This window comes from Loxodonta africana, chromosome 2 (assembly GCF_030014295.1).
Source record: "Loxodonta africana isolate mLoxAfr1 chromosome 2, mLoxAfr1.hap2, whole genome shotgun sequence".
NCBI lineage: Eukaryota > Metazoa > Chordata > Mammalia > Proboscidea > Elephantidae > Loxodonta > Loxodonta africana.
This window is the reverse complement of record NC_087343.1, coordinates 176,638,559-176,657,742: the sequence shown is the minus strand read 5'-3', so window position 1 is coordinate 176,657,742 and position 19,184 is coordinate 176,638,559. Positions and strand designations below refer to the sequence as shown.

The 19,184-nt window shown below is 39.6% G+C and overlaps 1 protein-coding gene across 1 annotated transcript; it reads left to right on the top strand.

The window, feature by feature from the left end:
- The first annotated feature begins 145 nt into the window (after positions 1-145).
- On the top strand, positions 146-13,327 carry FAM200C (family with sequence similarity 200 member C). Its single transcript, XM_064279003.1, has 2 exons — positions 146-2,638; positions 4,544-13,327. Exon 2 carries the CDS (start codon positions 4,593-4,595, stop codon positions 6,375-6,377), a length of 1,785 nt encoding a protein of 594 aa, XP_064135073.1. The 5' UTR covers positions 146-2,638; positions 4,544-4,592; the 3' UTR covers positions 6,378-13,327.
- The last annotated feature ends 5,857 nt before the right edge of the window (positions 13,328-19,184 follow it).

The following is a 19,184-nucleotide window of genomic DNA, read 5'->3' as shown; positions in this document are numbered from 1 at the left end:
CTCTGAGCTTTGGTTTTATTATCTCATTAAGAATAATGGCAGCCTTTTCAGTGCTAGAACAATGTGCTGTAATTTTCAAAAGTTACCTCACTCATCAAAAGAGCTTCATGGAGTGAGTAATAGGCAGTATCTGTATTTTACAATAAGTAAACAGGCTAAAGAAGCCCAAAAGTCTTAACAAAGTGCCAGGTCATACTGACAACACCTGCCCCTTTCTAGTATTTTTACATCCCTTGTTTCTGGACTGTGGAGACCTAGTGGTGCAATGATTGGTGGCTTGAACCCACCAGCCACTCTTCTGGAGAAAGATGTGGCAGTCTGCTTCAGTGAAGATAACAGTCTTGGAAACCCTATGGGGCAGTTCTACTGTGTTCTATAGGATCACCATGAGTCAGAATCAACTGGACAGCAACAGGTCAATGGTTTGGTTTCTGGACCAGGGCAGCTGATCTTTTACAATCTTTCACTGACAGAAACTTTAAGCAGGACTTCAATCTTTACAGTCGGCAGTTCGAATCTGCCAGGCGCTCCTTGGAAACTCTATTGGGCAGTTCTGCTCTGTTCTATAGGGTCGCTATGAGTCCAAATTGACTCGACGGCACTGGGTTTGGTTTTGGCTTTGGGTCAATCTTTACAAGTTTACATGTGAAAATGATGCATCTGTCCCAGATCCTTGTCTTCCAGCCCCTATAGTGGCAGTCTTGAGGGATGCAAGGTTTGACTATACAAAATGGATAAACTGCTATTCATTAAGTCTACAGGAATTCTGGAAGGAAATACCCCAGAAATAGAAATGAGGGGTGTTTGGGTTTGTTTCTTTCAAAAATCTTATTTTTTAGTTTGTACTCTGAGATTTTTCTTTAAAACCTATCTAATATGGGTTTATTTCTTTAAAGTAAAATTACTATTTTCCCCAAGATGGATGACAATTCTTAGGAAATTCATCTACAGGCTCTGATTTATGGGAAAGCGCAAGGGCACCTGGGTGGGCAGGGGAGCAACAAGCTCTGGAAGCCCGTCATCCATTGTGATTTCCAGTGCTCTGAATGTTAAAGAGTAAAACTATGTGGACTTCACAGTGCCTTCCATTTCTGAGATTTTATGATTCACTCTGCCTGGCAGACACAATCAACTGAAAAAAATCCTCAGGTCCATGTACTCAACCTAAAAAAATTGGAGAGGGTCAGTACGCATGCTCCATACTCAAGCCAACTGGTCCCTAAACCCTTTGCTAATACGCCTGCGCGCGGGGAGAGGCCTCGCCTTGTCTGCGAGCGGGAAGCAACCGGGAAAACCCGGATGCAGGCCCCAGCGGGCTGAGGCGGAGGCAGCTGCGAGTGTTTCTGTGTGTGGCCGCGCTCCTCACAGATTCCTACTTGGGGGTCGGACCTGAGAACCGCGACCTTCCCTGGTTCTAATGAGCTAGGGGCTGGGCCCCAGGCCGAGCGGAGAGCGGAATTGGAGCCCGAAACTGGCCTCCCTGACTTGATTCCCGCGCCTCAGGCTCCGAGATGGGTGGGTCGGGTCGCGACTGAACGGAGCTCTTCTTTCCTGGCCGCAGGCGCTTGTAGCTAGTCCCGGCCTGCTCTAAATGTTCGGCGTCCTTAGTAATATTAACACCTACAGCTCCTACGAGTTAAAAGCTGCGTGTTCTTTAAATGCATTCTAATACTTTAGACCCCACAACAACCCTATAAGGTAGGTACTATTATCTGCATTTGAGGAATTGAGGTTTCTCAGCCCTTAAGTGACAAAGCCAAGATCCCAGCTGCTTCTGGAGCGCAAGTTCAGCTACATTCCTGTCCCATTTTTTCCTAGTTAACCGATTTTAATGTAAAACGTAATAACTTAATCCTCCACCGCGCCAAACACCCGCACATACCATGTACTTGAATAGGCAGGGACTAGCTATATGTCGAATTGTATTTGGTACGGAGTTTTAGGTTTACAGCTGCACTTTGGTGTTGTCACTGTTAAAATACATGTTTTAACATGCTCTAAATATTCCTGTTATGTGAATGTTCACTTTTAACTGACTGATTCTTCTCTTAATTGTGGTACTTTTTCATATCTACCCTTGCTTCATGAACCCGCAGTCATTTTACTTTGTTATATCAGATCTTTCATTTCAGCGACTTAACATCTCTCTCAAAAGATTGAAAAGAACCATTTGGAAACAGATTATTTCCAGCTTAATGAGATAATGCTTTTTATTTATTTTACTTTTTACTATGGAAGTTTTCCGACATACATAAAAATAGTGGAAATGGTGTAATGTATCGACGGCTTTTTATACCTATGATCCAGCTTCAACAGCAACAGTTAAGCAACTCAAGACTAATTGTATTTCATCTATCTCCACCCCACTTTGTGTGTGTGTGCTGAAGTGTGACATTTCAGAGGAAATTCTAGACATCTTATTTCACTTATAGTTAAGTCAGACTCTCTAACAGTTAAGGACCTTTTTTTTTCCAACACAACCACAGTGCCATCATCACACCTGTCTGTATTAACAGTTCCTTAACATGTTGATGCTTTTTTTAATGTTTACATTTTTTAGGATATTGTGATTGCTAAATACCACAGAGGAACATGTGAAAGTTATGAGGTTCTAAAGCACAAGAAAGCCTACTGTGCGGTAAGTTCATCTTTGAGGATCTAGAAAGTTTTTGCTACCTATCCTCTTTTTGAGAGAGATATATAACAAAATACAGAAAGAAAAGCATTTTTATGCTCAGCTGATAATTGTCATCAATTAGAAGTAGTTCTGGACACAATTGACTACATTATCTCATTACTTGACAAAAGAATGCATAAGATCAAGTCTTTAAATTTAAGATCCTCTTTATTGATTGACAGACATCCCCCGGTATTTAACTGGCTCATATAACAGGTCAACTTATCAGTTACATAGAAGTACATTTTGCAACTAGTTTATCTTGCAGATCCGTTAGAAAGCTAGTGCTTAACGTAAATATTTTGGCTTATTTTATTGTGACTTTTTTATGGTCAGAGTGGGCATTTGGATTTAAATGTGTCCCTATTAAATTATTTGAGCCACATTCTGTGGGATAGAACTTCGTAAACTTTGGAGATCACTTGTTTATCTTGGAGATAGAATGTTTTCTAAGGTATATTTAAGCCTACCTGTGCTCATTGCTAAAGAGTGAGAAAAAGAGAAAAGGTATGGTTTTCTTTTTAGATCCCTCATCTTTCATAGGAGGTTGTCATCAACTGACAACACTTAAATGTGTGGTACAGCATTTGGACTGTTCACTAGGCAACCTAGAGTATCTATGATCCTAGGGACTGACCTGAAGAATATGCTTTCATTCTTCTAAATCTGACTGTTCACTAAGATGTACATCAGAATCACCTGGACAACTTTATTTCAAATTCTTTTGCCCCACTAAGATGACTTACTAGTTTTGAGATAGTTCAAGGACATGTATACTTTCAAAAAGATTCTCAGTGATTGTGATGGGCACCTCTTGTTAAGGATCACTGTTCTAGTTATTATTCATAAGAATTACCTAAAATGCTTGTTTAAAATACAAATTCTGGGGTCCTACCCCAGAGTTAGAGAATCAGAATCTCTGGGATTGGGGCCTGGGTATCTGCATTTTAGAAAGGGACTGAGATGATTCCTCCTTTTACTAAAGTGGAGAACCCCTGCCTTCTATATCCTGCCCTTGGGTTAAGCCAAACCTTAGGAGGGTGCTTATTTCCATTCCATTGTTTAGGCTTATTTCTTGACTGCTTTTTCAGAGGGATAGTTATATGAAAAAGCATCATGAAATACTTTTCTATAGTTAAGGTAGTCCTCCTATAAAGAATTTTTCTGAAGCCTTGATAATAAGAGTAGTAGTTTTTCTCCAGAGCACCTTGTTTTGCTTTTATATATGGGTAGTGTGAATCATGGACTGATAGTGTGTTACACTTTACTGTACCAACAAGGAAGCTCTGAGCCAAATTTCTAGCCTACGTCTGTAACAACGATGGCTTAACTTAAAGACTGTTTGGAATTCTCTGCTTAAGTTGGAAGAAAAGCTGCTCAGGACAGACCTGTTTAATCCTTTACTACTAAAAACAACTAGTTACCATGCCATAGTCTGCCCTTTCTTAGAATATTTAGTAAATTACTCCTTCGTCTATTCAGTGGTTCCTAACTGAGGATGCATGTATCCTTGAGGAAAGTTGAAGGAGATCATGGTAGTGAGATGCCCTTTCTGGGGATAGAAAATGTGCCAGATTTGTTTGGAACATACATCATTGAAAACAAATTTAGGCATAACTACGTAACTTGCCTAAACTCAAATCTTCTATATATACTTTGGCTGGCAAGTCATTTGTTCTAGGGAATTAGCTATGAGTTGCTAGCTTTAAATTGGACTTTTCATGCTGTCATGGCTTACTTTGAGCTGACATGTTGTGGGGTATTTCTTGAGATGTGCACAGATGACAGGATGGCATGTGATGTGGCTTTGCTTTAATTTGATTAGCCACTAATTTTTAATGTGTGGGTTATATTTTACTCCCAAAGCAAAATTCTGCAGCATCTCTGGAGTTACACCTGAGAATTTTTGTATGCCATGTCGAAGAAACGCAAATGGGATGATGATTATGTTCGTTACTGGTTCACCTGTATGACAGAGGTTGATGGAACTCAACGCCCACAGTGTGTTTTGTGTAACTCAGTATTTTCAAATGCTGATCTCAGACCATCAAAACTGTCTGACCATTTTAATAGACAGCATGGTGGTATAGCAGGGCATGATCTCAATAGCCTGAAGCATATGCCAGCACCATCTGATCGGAGTGAAACCTTGAAAGCACTTGGAGTTGCATCTCAAGAGGATGCTTTATTACAAGCCTCATACCAGTTTGCATATTTATGTGCCAAGGAAAAGAATCCTCATACAATAGCTGAAAAATTAGTGAAACCTTGTGCATTGGAAATAGCACAAATAGTTCTGGGACCAGATGCACAAAAGAAGCTTCAGCAGGTTCCCTTATCAGATGATGTGATCCATTCTAGAATTGATGAGATGAGCCAGGATATCTTACAACAAGTTCTGGAAGATATCAAAGCCAGTCCTCTTAAAGTGGGTATTCAGCTTGCTGAGACAACTGACATGAATGACTGCAGTCAGCTAATGGCATTTGCGCGATATATAAAAGAAAAAGAGATCATAGAAGAATTCCTATTCTGTGAACCATTGCATTTAACCATGAAAGGAATAGATGTGTTCAATCTCTTCAAAGACTTCTTTTCGAAACATAAGATACCACTTGACGTATGTGGCTCCATTTGTACTGATGGTGCCTCTTCTATGCTAGGAGAAAATTCAGAATTTGTTGCCTGTGTGAAGAGAGATGTACCTCATATCGTGATCACACATTGTATGTTGAACCCTCATGCACTTGTCACAAAGACATTGCCATCAAAACTGAGGGATGCTCTGTTTACTGTGGTGAGGGTAATAAATTTCATCAAAGGACGAGCTCCAAATCATCGCCTCTTTCAGGCTTTTTTTGAAGAAATTGGTATAGAGTACGGTGTCCTCCTTTTCCATACTGAAATGAGGTGGCTTTCCCGAGGCCAGATACTTACTCATATTTTTGAAATGTATGAAGAAATAAATCAGTTTCTTCACCACCAAAGCAGTAATTTAGTTGATGGCTTTGAAAATAAAGAGTTTAAAATTCACCTAGCGTACCTTGCAGATTTATTCAAACACCTAAATGAACTTGGCGCATCTATGCAAAGGACTGGGATGAACACAGTATCAGCTAGAGAGAAGTTATCTGCTTTTGTTAGGAAGTTTCCATTTTGGCTAAAGCGAATTGAGAAGAGAAATTTTACCAACTTTCCTTTTCTTGAAGACGTAGTTGTTTCAGATAATGAAGGAACACACATTGCAACCGAAATAACACTGCATCTGCAACAGTTGAGCAGCTTCTTTCATGGATATTTTTCTGTTGGAGATCTTGATGAGGCAAGTAAATGGATACTAGATCCATTTCTTTTTAATTTGGATTTTGTCACCGATAGTTATTTAATGAAAAATGATCTTGCTGAATTACGAGCTAGTGGCCAAATCCTGATGGAATTTGAGACGATGAAGCTTGAGGATTTCTGGTGTGCTCAAATCGCAGTGTTTCCAAACCTGGCAAAGACGGCTCTAGAAATCCTTATGCCGTTTGCAACTACATACCTTTGTGAGTTGGGATTTTCATCACTTTTACATTTTAAAGCAAAATCTAGAAGCTGCTCTCATATGAGTGATGACATTCGTGTGGCTATTTCAAAAAAAGTTCCTCGTTTTCCAGATATCATTGAACGAAAGCTGCAGCTACAGCAGAAGTCACTGTAAGCTGATACACTTTTATGTATGATTTTTAGTGAATTCTTAATGTCATAAAATTAAGCTGTAATCATAGCTCTTATATTTATGATATATCAAATCCTAAATTTGAAAAATTAAGCAACTTCAACTTTTAATGAGGCATATAAAAATGTTTTGAGAGTACGAGGAACACAAGCAGCAGAAAAGATTAAATACCAAAAAAAATACATAGGATTTTTCTAATTCTGAGTATCTATCTAACCTATTGATGTGATACATAAAGAAGACGGCAAAGTACCAGAATATCCAGCTAAATAGTATAGTAGGCTAGGAATTGAGCCAAGAGAAAACCTCCCAGAATAAGCATCTTCAAGTTGAGCGTAAAAGTCAAAGGGCAAAATGACAGACAGTCCTCCCATTTATGTCAGGGTTGTTATAGGGAGGTTAATGAAATCAGAAGAGCATTGTGGAAATACAGTGGGAAAATGGATGATTCTAGCTTATGTAAGATTTATTATTTTAATGTGAAGTTTCCTGGGTGGAGCAAGCACTTTGCACTCGACTGCTAACCTAAAAATTGGTCGTTTGAACCCACCCAGCAGTACTGCGTAAGATAGGCCTGCAGATCTGCTCCTGTTAAGATTACAGCCAAGAAAACCCTGTGGAGCAGTCCAACTCTGTAACACCTGGGGTCACCATGAGACGGAACCGACTCAACAGCATCTGACAACAACATTTTTTAATGTACTCTTTGGAATTGGTCTCACAGTCTCCATTTCCCTAGCACCTATGGTCTAAATACCTTGACATTAATAAATATCCTAATATTCTATTAGTCACTTCTTCTTTAATTACTTCAGGACTTTTCTGGCATCAAGGCTGCTGAAAAAGAGATTCCAGAGCCTGTCCCTAGAGATTCTGATTTAGCAGGTCTGAGATAAGGTCAGGGGTCTTCATTCTTAACCAGTATCCCGAGTATTTCTAATGGATTCCTTGGTCATCTGCCTGATTTTATTTTTTCTGCACTAATTTGCCATTTACCTCAATTTCCTCACTTATTTCATATCTTACATGTGTTTTTCTAAGACACTTCAAAACTTTTGGAAGGACCATAGTAAAAATTAGGGGGGAAAAAATCATAAGTAAATTGACCTGAAATTACTGGAGTAATTCAAGGTCATCAAAAAAGCCCTCAAGAGACTCTAAATTAAAACTTTTTTTTCTGGATGATAATTTGATAAAATATATTTTAATTAAAATTTTCGTTTTTATTTCAAAAATTTAATATCTTATCAAAGTACTACATGCTCATGGCTAAAAAAAAATAGTATGAAGAGTCCTATAATGAAAAGCAACAGTCCCCTTTCTTCTCAATTACTCATTTCTATTTAAATTTCTTGTGATTTCCACCCATATATCTAAATATCTTCATACAAAGTACATATGCCAGTCTCGGTTTATCAGCTTTTCGTTGCACGCTTACTTCTCTTGGTAGTAGATAAGGATTTATCTATAACATCCATTTCCTTTCCTATTACTCCTTCTAATTCTTTATTATACTAGCACTCATTTTAGTTCCTCTATTGATTTTTCATAGTGCTTTGACTGAAGATTTCTCCCTGTAGAAATTTATCGCATGGAAAAAATCAGGGGTATTCACAGAGTTTTATTTGGAAGATGGGTAATTATAGCATTTTTATAATGGTGAAGGGGAATGAAGCCTGAATGCTAAGTTTAAATACCACTTGAGTACTGCAAATTGAAGTTTTATGTTTTCTACATAAAACTCAGCTTTGTCACTATTCCATTAAAATCCTTTTATTAGTGAATATAAATACATGCTTTTTCATTTTAAAAAGCAGTTACAGAATTTAAGTACTTATTTTTCCTATTATGATCTGACATCAAGAACGGTGGCGGAAATTCCCAAAACTGCTTTAAGAATAAATCTGGATATGTGTAAAGTTTAGTTTGTTTGCGGATATAAAGATAGAAAGGAAGTAGGGATAGGAACAAGGGCACAGATGGAGCTGGATACCTACTAATACAATAGCAGGGCTAGTATGTAATGCCAGAAGTAAATGACCTTTAAGAGCCAATCTCTCATTAAGTGTACCAGAGTTCTCTCTTAGACTAAATTGATTTATTTCTGCTCTGAAACAAAACCTCAAAAGACATTTTTAAAGGAAATGGCTAACTAGAGTTTTTTAATTCATTCCTAAACTCTACAACAGCCTGTCTCCTCTTCCCTCTCCTCCCCTTCCCTGGACAAATGAAAGAGGCTGCAGTGTTCGCTAAAATGAAGAAACTTAGATTCTATGTGTGTATGTGAGTTTAAAAAGCCTCCCACAATGGTCCATATATTGGCACATGTAAGTCATATGTGTTGGTTCCCCCTCCCCCAAGGAGGAGGTGGTGGTTTTATATTTTTGCTATATAATTTAAAAAAGAAAAAACTGTTGTCATGGAGTTGATTGTGACTCATTGTGACCCCACATGTTTTGTAGCAGAACTGTGCTCCGTAGGGTTTTCAACAGCTGTGATCTTTTTTGGAAGTAGATTACCAGGTCTTTCTTCTGAAGCACCTCTGAGTGGATTCAAGCCGCCAGCCTTTCATTTAGTAGCCAAGTGCTTAACCATTTGCACCACCCAGAGACCCCTGCTGTATCATTAAGGTCACTGATAATTGCAAAAAGGATTCAAGACGGGATAAAGACAATCTTTTTGACCAGCAGATGGTACTCTGTGCAGGACTGGCTGAAAGCAAACTTACATTACTGATTTTGCTGAATAATATCTCATGTTGAATATCTCTCGTAAAGGTATTGTAGCTGAAATTAAAAATGCCTCACCTGAGCCTCTTCTGACTTAAAATTAGCAGAGAGAACTCTGATGGAGCCAGTGGCTGCCAGATTTCAAGAAATCATCAGGGGAACAGGATGGGGAAGAGGATATAAACAGCTTTTTCTAAAAACTCACCTGAGCATGGGGATTTTTGATACCTTGTTTGCTTTTCTAAGTCACTAAAAGCAACTTGAAGTAGGTAAATAAGTCAGCATTTTCAGACAATTCAATGAGAAAACCAAGTAGATACTCTATAATTGGCTGGATTTTATGATATGGGAGTTACAGCTCAGTAAAAACAAATAGGCACATTCTGGATATTTATAGTAAAGAATTTTATCAGCACTAAATTATATCAAAATATTGTAATATCTACTTTTCCAAGCATTTGGAAAAGTCAAATTTGAAGTTTTCAAAGTCTACATTAATTTGAAGGACTGTCTAATGTTATTGTCTAATTCAGTGTATTTTGTACATTATATTCTGAGAATAAAGAGATACCTGAGATTATATTCCCTCTGTTGTACAGTTTTTCTCTAAATCTTACTTTAATACTAAAATGGATTCCAGCCCTGGCTCACTATTTACTAGCTGTGTGAAGTCCATAGACCTCGACTTATAGACATCAAGAGGTCTGGCAAATGAATCATCTCTCATTTTGCCTTGCTCATTCATCAGCAATGGGTGTGTAGGGAGGGAGGGATAGAACAGTATACCAGGTGCCAGGTAATGTATTGATTTATTTGCCGTAGTAAAAATATCACATCTGGAACAGTAGCTGTAATTGAAGTAATCTCCTGATTAAATTTACAGTAATCCACAGATCTTACCCAGATCCACTAACCTGCGTGGGACAACAGCTGAATTTATGTGAGGATTACCATTTTGTTCCTGCTGTCCATTATTTAAATTCACTCAGGAGGTGGTCCAAGATGATAGAGTAGTCAGATGCTTTATAACATCCCTCTTAAAGACCCAAGAAAACATGTTAATTGGATATAGATGACAACTTTGGAACCCTGAGCATCAAAGACAAGGCTGAAGCATCGGACTGAGCATCAAGTGGAAGAAGAGACAGTATACAAACAGAAAAGCACCAAAAAAACGCCACTGCTGTCGAGTCAATTAATTATAATTAATACAAACAGCAGACGTGGAAAATTACAGATCACTGGAACCCTGCTAGCTGAACCTGTGGAGTGTGGGTGTATGGAGACAAAGCAAGCAGTGCTCCCAGTCAAAACCCCCAACACCTAGTTTAGCCAAGCAGGAACGACTCACGTCCAAAGCCACACAGGAGTGCTTTTCACTCTGTGAAAGTTAACTACACACATCTCACCCACCACACCCATCCTAGCTCCCCTTTCTGGAGGCCGGCCCTGTGGGTCCCCCCACCCTCTTTGCCCATTCCCCCTCCCCTCATGCAATCAAAGTCCAGCAATACCCACCACCGCCACACCTCTTAAGCTGGGAGCCCATGAACTGGAGTCACCCACCCCTTAGCTCAACCACTCATGCTGGAGGCCCACAGATCTGCAGCATTCCTACTCTTTCCAGCCACCTGTACTGGGGACCTGAGGGCTGCCTCCCACTCCCTCTGGCCACTCGTGCTGAGGGCCTGAGGGTTGGCCATAGCTCCCACTCCACCCACCCCCCCTATATCGCAGACCTGAGGTGGGCGGTGCCTCCCACTCCCTCCAGCCATGTTTGCCAGAGACCCAAGGACCTGTGGTAGTTCCTATTCCCTATAGCTGCCTGCACTGGGGGCCCAAGTACAAGCTGCACAATCTCCCCTGCAACATGCCCTAGCGAACAGAAGCGTGTCCCCAACTGGGCACCCATGGACAGGCAACATCCCTCCTGCTTCACTCCCTATGCTCCCCCGCCCCTGCAACTGGAGGCTTGTGTCAGCTCTGAACGCCTGCACTTAGTTTTGCCCACCCAGGATCATTGGTGAGAGCTTCTGCACCACCCACCCAGTAACCGACAACCAAGCACCCTGCCCCAACCACTCAGCAGTTAACAGAGTGCACGCACAACACCCAACCCAGGGTGAATACCCCCTGTGCATGTGACCAGGTGACCAGCTGGACAGATAAATCACCTCACCAGAAATGCCAGCTACATCCTCAGCATCCTGAAAGACCAGCAAACAGAAACCCATGCTCATGCACCCAGTAGCTGCACCACCCACCAGGAGACAGGAGGTGAAAGCTTCAGTGTGGCCAGATTAGTGACCAGAGTAGTACACACACCTAGCCTACTCAAATATATCAAAATAAAACAAAAGCTCAGGACACAGAAAACAAGCATACAATAAATAAATAACAATAACTTCTTGATGCATTGGAGAAAACAGACGATATCAAATCGCATCAAGGAGCAGGACACGATGGCTCCAGCAAGTAACTAAAATAAAGAACCAGAAAACCTTCCGGGAGAAGAGATGACAATGGAACTCCCTGGTAAAGAATTCAAAAAACTAATATACAGGGTTCTCCCAGACATCAGGAAAGAGATCAAGGAAAACAGACATAACCAAGTAGAACATGGGCAAGATCAAGAAAAGCACAGACAAAGCAATAGAAGAATTCAGGAAAACAATAAAAGAACAAAATGACAAAGTAAACAGAGGATTAGAAACCATACAAAAACAGCAAATAGAAATCTAAAAGATTAAAAATAGACAATTTCAGAAATAGACAACTCAACAGAAGGATATAGGAACAGAATTGAAACAATGGAAGACAGAATCATCAGCTTTGAAAACAAATCCCTTGACACCAATTTGTTTGAGGATAAACCAGAAAAAAGAATGAAGAAAGCCTGAAAATTATGTGGGACATTATTGAAAATAATTTGTGTATGATTGAAGTTCCAGAACAGGGGAGGTAGTGGAAAGCACAGAGAGAATTGCTGAAGATGTGCTGGAAGAAAACTTACCTGATATCATGAAGGATGGGAAAATATGCATCCAAGAAGCTCAATGAGGTCCATAGAGGATAGACCCCAAAAGAAAGTCACCAAGACGTATCTTAGTCAAACTTGCCAAAACCAAAGACAAAGAATCCTGACAGTAGCTCAGGAAAAACGAAAAGGCACCCACAAAGCAAAAACAGACTAAGCTCTAATTACTCCACAGAAACCATGCAAGCAAGAAGGCAGTGGGATGTCGTCATTGTTGTTAGGCGCTGTTGAGTTGGTTCTGACTCACAGTAACCCTATGTATAACAGAATGAAACACTGCCAAGTCCTGTACCATCCTCTTGACTATTGTTAAGCTTAAGCCCATTGTTGCAGCCACTATGTCAGTCAGTCTTGTTGAGGGCCTTCTTTTTTGCTGACCCTCTACCAAGCATGATGTCCTACTCCAGGGACTGGTCCCTCCTGATGACATGTCCAAAGTATGTGAGACAAAGTTGCCATCCTCACTTGTAAGGAGCATTCTGACTGTACTTCTAAGACAGATTCGTTCATTCTTTTGGCAGTGGAAGAGTGGATTAAAAAACACAACCCATCAATATGCTGTTTAAAAGATACACACTTTAGACATAAATACATTAAAAATCAGAGGATGGAAAAAGGATATCAAGTAAACAGTAACCAAAAAAGAGCAGGAGTGGCAATACTAATCTCATAAAATGGGCCTTAAGGGAAAATGAACCATAAAAGACAACAAAGGACATTATATAATGATCAAATGGACAATCCCCCAAGAAGATATAACCTTAATAAATATCTACACACCCAACGACAGGGTTCCAGAGTACATAAAACAAACTCTATAACAGCATTGAAAAAGATAAATAGTTCCACAATAATAGTAGGAGACTTCAAAACACCATTTTCTATAAAGGACTGAAATCTAGAAAGAAACTCAACAAAGATACAGAAGATCAAAGGCCACAGTCAACCAACTTGGCTTCATAGACATATAGAACACCCAACAACAGCAAAATATACCTTTTTCAACTCACATAGGACATTCTCCAGGATAGACCACATTTTAGGCCACAAAGCAACTGTCAATAAAATACAAAACATCAAAATAATATAAAGCATTCTCTCTGATCACAACACCATAAAAAGTAGAAATCAACAGGAAGAGCAAGGAAAAAAAAAAAAATCAAATACATGGAAACTGAATACCACCTTATTTAAAAACAATTGGGTAACGGGAGAAATGAAAGAGGGAATTAAAAAAAAATTCCTAGAAGTAAGGTGTATATAAACTTATATGTGACAGTCTGACTTGATTTGTAAACGTTCACTTGAAGCTCAATAAAAGTTAATAAAAAAAAAAAAATTCTTAGAGTCAAATGAGAATGAAAACACATACCAAAACTTTTGATACACAGCAAAGACAATGCTCAGACATCAATTTATAGTGATAAATGCACTCATCAAAATAGAAGAATGGGCCAAAATCAAAATGCTAGCCTTACATCTTGAACAAATAGAGAACGGCAAAAGAAGCCCACAGACACCAGAAGAAAGGAAATGATAAAGATTAGAGCAGAAATAAATGAAATAGAGAACAGAAAAACAATAGAATCAACATGACCAAGAGTTGGTTATTTAAAAGAATCAACAAAATTGACAAACCATTGGCCAAATTGACAAGAGAAAAACAGGAGAGGAAGCAAATAACCCAAATAAGAAATGAGATAGGGGTATTACAACAGATCCAACTGAAACAGAAAGGATCATAACAGAGTACTATGAAAGATTATATTCCAACACATTTGAGAACCTAGAGGAAATGGGCAAATTTTTAGAAATGCACTACCTACTAACACAAACTGAGGTAGAAAGTCTGAACAGACCCATAATAAGAGATTAAAGAGGTAATAAAAAAAAACCTCCCAACAACAACAAAAAATCCTGGCCTATACTGTTCCACTGGAGAATTCTACCATACACTCGGAGAAGAGCTCACACCACTGCTACTCAAACTATTTAAGAGCATGGAAAAGGAAGGAATATTCCCAAATTAATTCTATGAAGCCAGCATAACCCTGACACCAAAGCCAGGGAAAAACACCACAAAAATAGAAAATTACAGACCAGTATCTCTCGTGAATATAGATGCAAAAATTCTCAACAAAATTCTAGCCAATACAATTCAGCACCATATCCAGAAAATAATACATCATGACCAAGTTGGATTCATACCAGGTATGCAAGGATGGTTCAACACTAGAAAATCAAACAATGTAAATCCACCGCATAAATAGAACTAAAGAAATGAATCACGTGATCGTCTCGATCAATCCAGAAAAGGCATTTGATAAAGTCCAACACCCATTCCTGATAAAAACTCGCAATAAAATAGAAGGGAAATTTCTCAGCATAATAAAGTACATCTATACAAAACCAAGGAAACCCTGGTGGCATAGTGGTTAAGTGCTACGGCTGTTAACCAAAGGGTAGGCAGTTCAAATCCACCAGTCGCTCCTCGGAAACTCTATGGGGCAGTTCTACTCTGTCCTATTGGGTCACTATGAGTCGCAATCAACTCGACAGCACTGGGTTTTTTTTTTTTTTTATACGAAACCAACAGCACTATTATCCTCAATGGAGAGAATCCGAAAGCATTCCCCCAGAGAAAGGAAACAAGACAAGGGTGCACTTTATCACCAGTCCTATCTAGCATTGTGCAGGAAGTCCTAGCTAGAGCGGTAGGGCAAGAAAAAGGCAGAGCATTCTAATTGGAATGGAAGAAGTAAAACTATCCCTATTTGCAGAAGGTGTGGTCCTATACACAGAGAACCCCAAAGATTCCACAAGAAAACTACTGGAACTAATAGATTCAGCAGAGTAGCAGGATACAAGATCAACATACAAAAATCAGTTGGATTCCTATACACCAACAAAGACAACTTCAAAAAGGAAATCAGGAAAACAATACTATTTATCATAGCCCCTAAAAAGATAAAATACATAGGAATGAATCTAACTAGGGATGTAAAAGACCTATACAAAGAAAACTACAAAACACTATTGTAAGAAACCTACATAAATGGAAAAACATACCATGTTCATGGATAGGAAAACTCAACGTTGTGAAAATGTCAATTCTATCCAAAGCAATCTACAGATACAATGCAATCCTGATCCACATACCAACAGCATTCTTTAACAAGATGGAGAAACTAATCATGAACTTTATATGGAAATGAAAGAGGTCCTGAATAAGCAAAGCATCACTGAAGAAAAAGAACGAAGTAGGAGGCCTCACACTACCTGACCTCAGAACCTACTATACAGCCAAGGTAGTCAGAACATCCTGGTACTGGTACAAAGACATACACATAGACCAATGGAACAGAATCAAGAGCCCAGACATAAATCCATTGACCTCTGGCCAGCTGATCTTTGACAAAGGACCAAAGTCCATTAAATGGGGAAAAGACAGCCTTTTTAACAAATGCTGTTGGCCAAACTGGATGTGCATGTGTAAAAAAATGAAACAGGACCCATACCTCACGCCATAAACAAAAACTAACTAAAGTGGATCCAAGACCTAAATACAAAACCTAAAATTATAAAGATAATGGTGGAAAAAAAATAGGGACAATGGTAGGGACCCTAATACATGACATACATAGAAATATAAACTATAACTAAAAATGAGGAAACACCAGAAGGTAAACTAGATAACTGGGAGCTTCTAAAAATTAAACAGTTGTGCTCATCAAAAAAACTTCACCAAAAGAGTAAAAAGAGAACTTACAGACTAGGAAAAATATTTTTTTTGCCTACAACATATCCGACAATGGTCTAATCTTTATAGAATACTTCAACACCTCTACAACAAAAAGACAATGCTCTTGGTCATTAGCCATTAGAGAAATGCAAATCAAAACTACAATAAGATACCATCTCACTCTGACGTTACTGGCACTAAAAAAAAAAAAGTTGGAGAGGTTGCAAGGAGATTAGAACTCTTATGCACTGCTGTTCGGAATGTAAAATGGTACAACCACTATGGAAAATAATATGGCTCCTCCTTAAAAGGCTAGAAATAGAAATACCATATGATCCAGCAATCCCACGCCTAGGAATATAAAAAAAAAGAGAAATAAGAGCCATCGCGTGAATAGACATATACACACCCATGTTCATTGCAGCATTATTCATAATAGCAAATAGATGGAAACAATCTAAGTGCCCATCAGCAGACGAATGGATAAACAAGTTATGCTATATATACACACAATGGAATACTATGCAAAGATAAAGGACAATGCTGAATCCACTGAACATCTCACAACATGGATGAATCCAGAGGGTACTGTGCTGAGTGAAATAAGTCAATCACAAAAGGACAAATATTTTATAAGACCACTTATTAAAACCCAAGAAAAGGTTTACACAATTAAAAAAAAAATTATTGGATGGTTAAGAGGGAGGGGAATTGTGGGGAGGGAAATCGCTAACTAGATAGTAGACATGTTAACTTTGGTGAAGGCAAAGACAACACACAATATAAGGGAAGTCAGGACAACTTGACCAAAGCAGTCGTAGAAGCTTCCTAGACACATCCAAACACCTTGCGGGGACTGAGTTACTGGGGCTGAGGGCTGGGGACCATGATCTCCGAGGATATTTAGGTTAATTGGCACATAACATAGTTCATAAAGAAAATGTTCTAAATCTTACTTTGGTGGGTAGCATCTGGGGTCTTAAAGGCTTGTGAGCAGTCATCTAAGATATATCTGTGGGTCCCATCCCATCCGGAGCAAAGGAGAATGAAGAAAACCAAAGACACAAGGAAAATATTAGTCCCAAGGACTAATGGGGAAACACTGGTGGTGTAGTGGTTAAGAGCCATGGCTGCTAACCTAAAGGTCAGGAACTCGAATCCACTAGGTGCTCCTTGGAAACCCTATGGGGCAGTCCTACTCTGTCACATAGGGTTGCTTTGAGTCGGAATCGACTCAACAGCAACAGGTTTGGTGTTTTTTTGGTAAGGACTAATGGACCACATGGCCACAGCCTCCAGCAATATGAGCAAGCCCAGAAGAACCAGATGATGCCTGGCGACCACCGCTGACTGCTCTGACAGGGATCACGATAGAAGGTCCTGGGTAAAGCGAGAAAAAAATGTAGAACAAAATTTAAATTCACAAAAAAAGACTAGACTTTCTAGTCTGACAGAGACTAGAGGAACGCCTGAGACTGTGGTCCCCAGACACACTGCTAACTCAGAACTGAAACCACTCCTGAAGTCCACATTTCAGCCAAAGATTAGACAGGCCTATAAAACAAACAAGGAGCCCTGGTTGCATAGTGGTTAAGGCCTTGGCTGCTAACTGAAAGGTCAGCGGCTTGAACCCATCTCCTTGGGAGAAAGATGTGGCGGTCTGCTTCTATAAACATTACAGCCTTGGAAACCCAATGGAGCAGTTCTGCTCCGTCCTACAGGGTCACTATAAGTCGATATCGAGTCAACTTGACGACAGTGGGTTTGAGTTTTTTTTTTTGTTTTATAAAATAATTTAAAAAAATGAGGAACATGCTTCTTTCAGTCAAGTATGTGAGACCAAATGGGCAACACCTGCCTAAAAGCAAAGAGGAGAGAACAGGAAAACTGGGCAAACATGGGAAACCTAGGGTGGAAAGGGAAAGGAGGAGAGTGCTGACATTGTGGGGATTGCAACCAATGTCACAAAACAATTTGTGTATAAATTTTTGAATGAGAGACTAATTGCACTGTAAACTTCTGTCTAATGCACAATAAAGATTTAAAAATATATATTTGGAAAAAATTTTATTCACCTTATCTCTAGTGTTTGAGCACTGCCACTTGGCGTCTGCTACTCTGGAATACCATAATCTCCACTGAAATTAGTGAACCCATCTCAGCATCTTCTACTGTTACAGTAGCTGAAAAGCCACCATGGAGAATTTCAAGGACACCAGTGCTCTCATCATTAATGAACTGCTCAATACCTTGGGGAAGGGAGTGTCCTCTGGGCCCTCTTGAAGGATCTAGTAGTAGGATCAAGGGAGAGATTTGGAGGTTACACATGATGTATTTACCCTAACATTTCTATCTCTAAATCTTTAGATTACTTTCTCTACATTATTCCAAGTAAGTTCTGTTTTGTTTTTTATTGTGCTTTAAGTAACGCTTTCAATTCAAGTCAGTTTCTCATACAGAAACTTATACACACGTTGTTATGTGACCCTAGTTGCTCTCCCTCCAATGTGGCAGCACACTCCTCCTCTCTGCCTTCTATTTCCCATCTCCATTCAACCAGCTTCTGTCCCCCTCTGCCTTCTCATCTTGCTTCTGGACAGGAGCTGCCCATATAGTCCCATGTGTCTACTTAAGCTAAGAAGCACACTCCTCACCAGTATCATTTTATGTCTTACAATCCAGTGTAATCTTTGTCTGAAGAGTTGGCTTCGGGAATGGTTTTAGTTCTGGGCTAACAGAGAGTCCAGGGACCATGTTGTCTGGGGTCCCTCCGGTTTCAGTCAGACCATCAAGTCTGGTCTTTTTACTAGAATTTGAGTTCTGCATCCCACATTTCTCCTGCTCCATCAGGGACTCTCTGTTGTGTTCCCTGTCGGGGCGGTCATTAGTCGTAGCCAGGCACCATCTAGTTTTTCCCGTGTCAGGCTGATGGGGTCTCTGGTTTATGTGGCCCTTTCTGTTTCTTAGGATTATATGTCCCTTTGGTCTTTGGTGTTCTTCATTCTCCTTTACTTCATGTGAGTTGGGACCAATTGATGCATCTTAGATGGCCACTTGCTAGCTTTCAAGATCCCAGACACCAATCAGCAAAGTGGAATGCAGAACATTTTCTTAATAAACTTGTTATGCCACTTGACGTAGATGTCCCCTGAAACCATTGTCCCCAGACCCCTGCCCCTGCTACTCTGTCCCACAAAGTGTTTGTTGTATTCAGAAAACTTCTTAGCTTTTGGTTTAGTCCAGTTGTGCTGATTTCCCCTGTATTGTGTGTTGTCCTTTCC

Excerpts from the sequence above, each read along its gene's own strand:
- FAM200C (XM_064279003.1), top strand. The coding sequence starts at position 4,593 with ATGTCGAAGAAACGCAAATGGGATGATGATTATGTTCGTTACTGGTTC.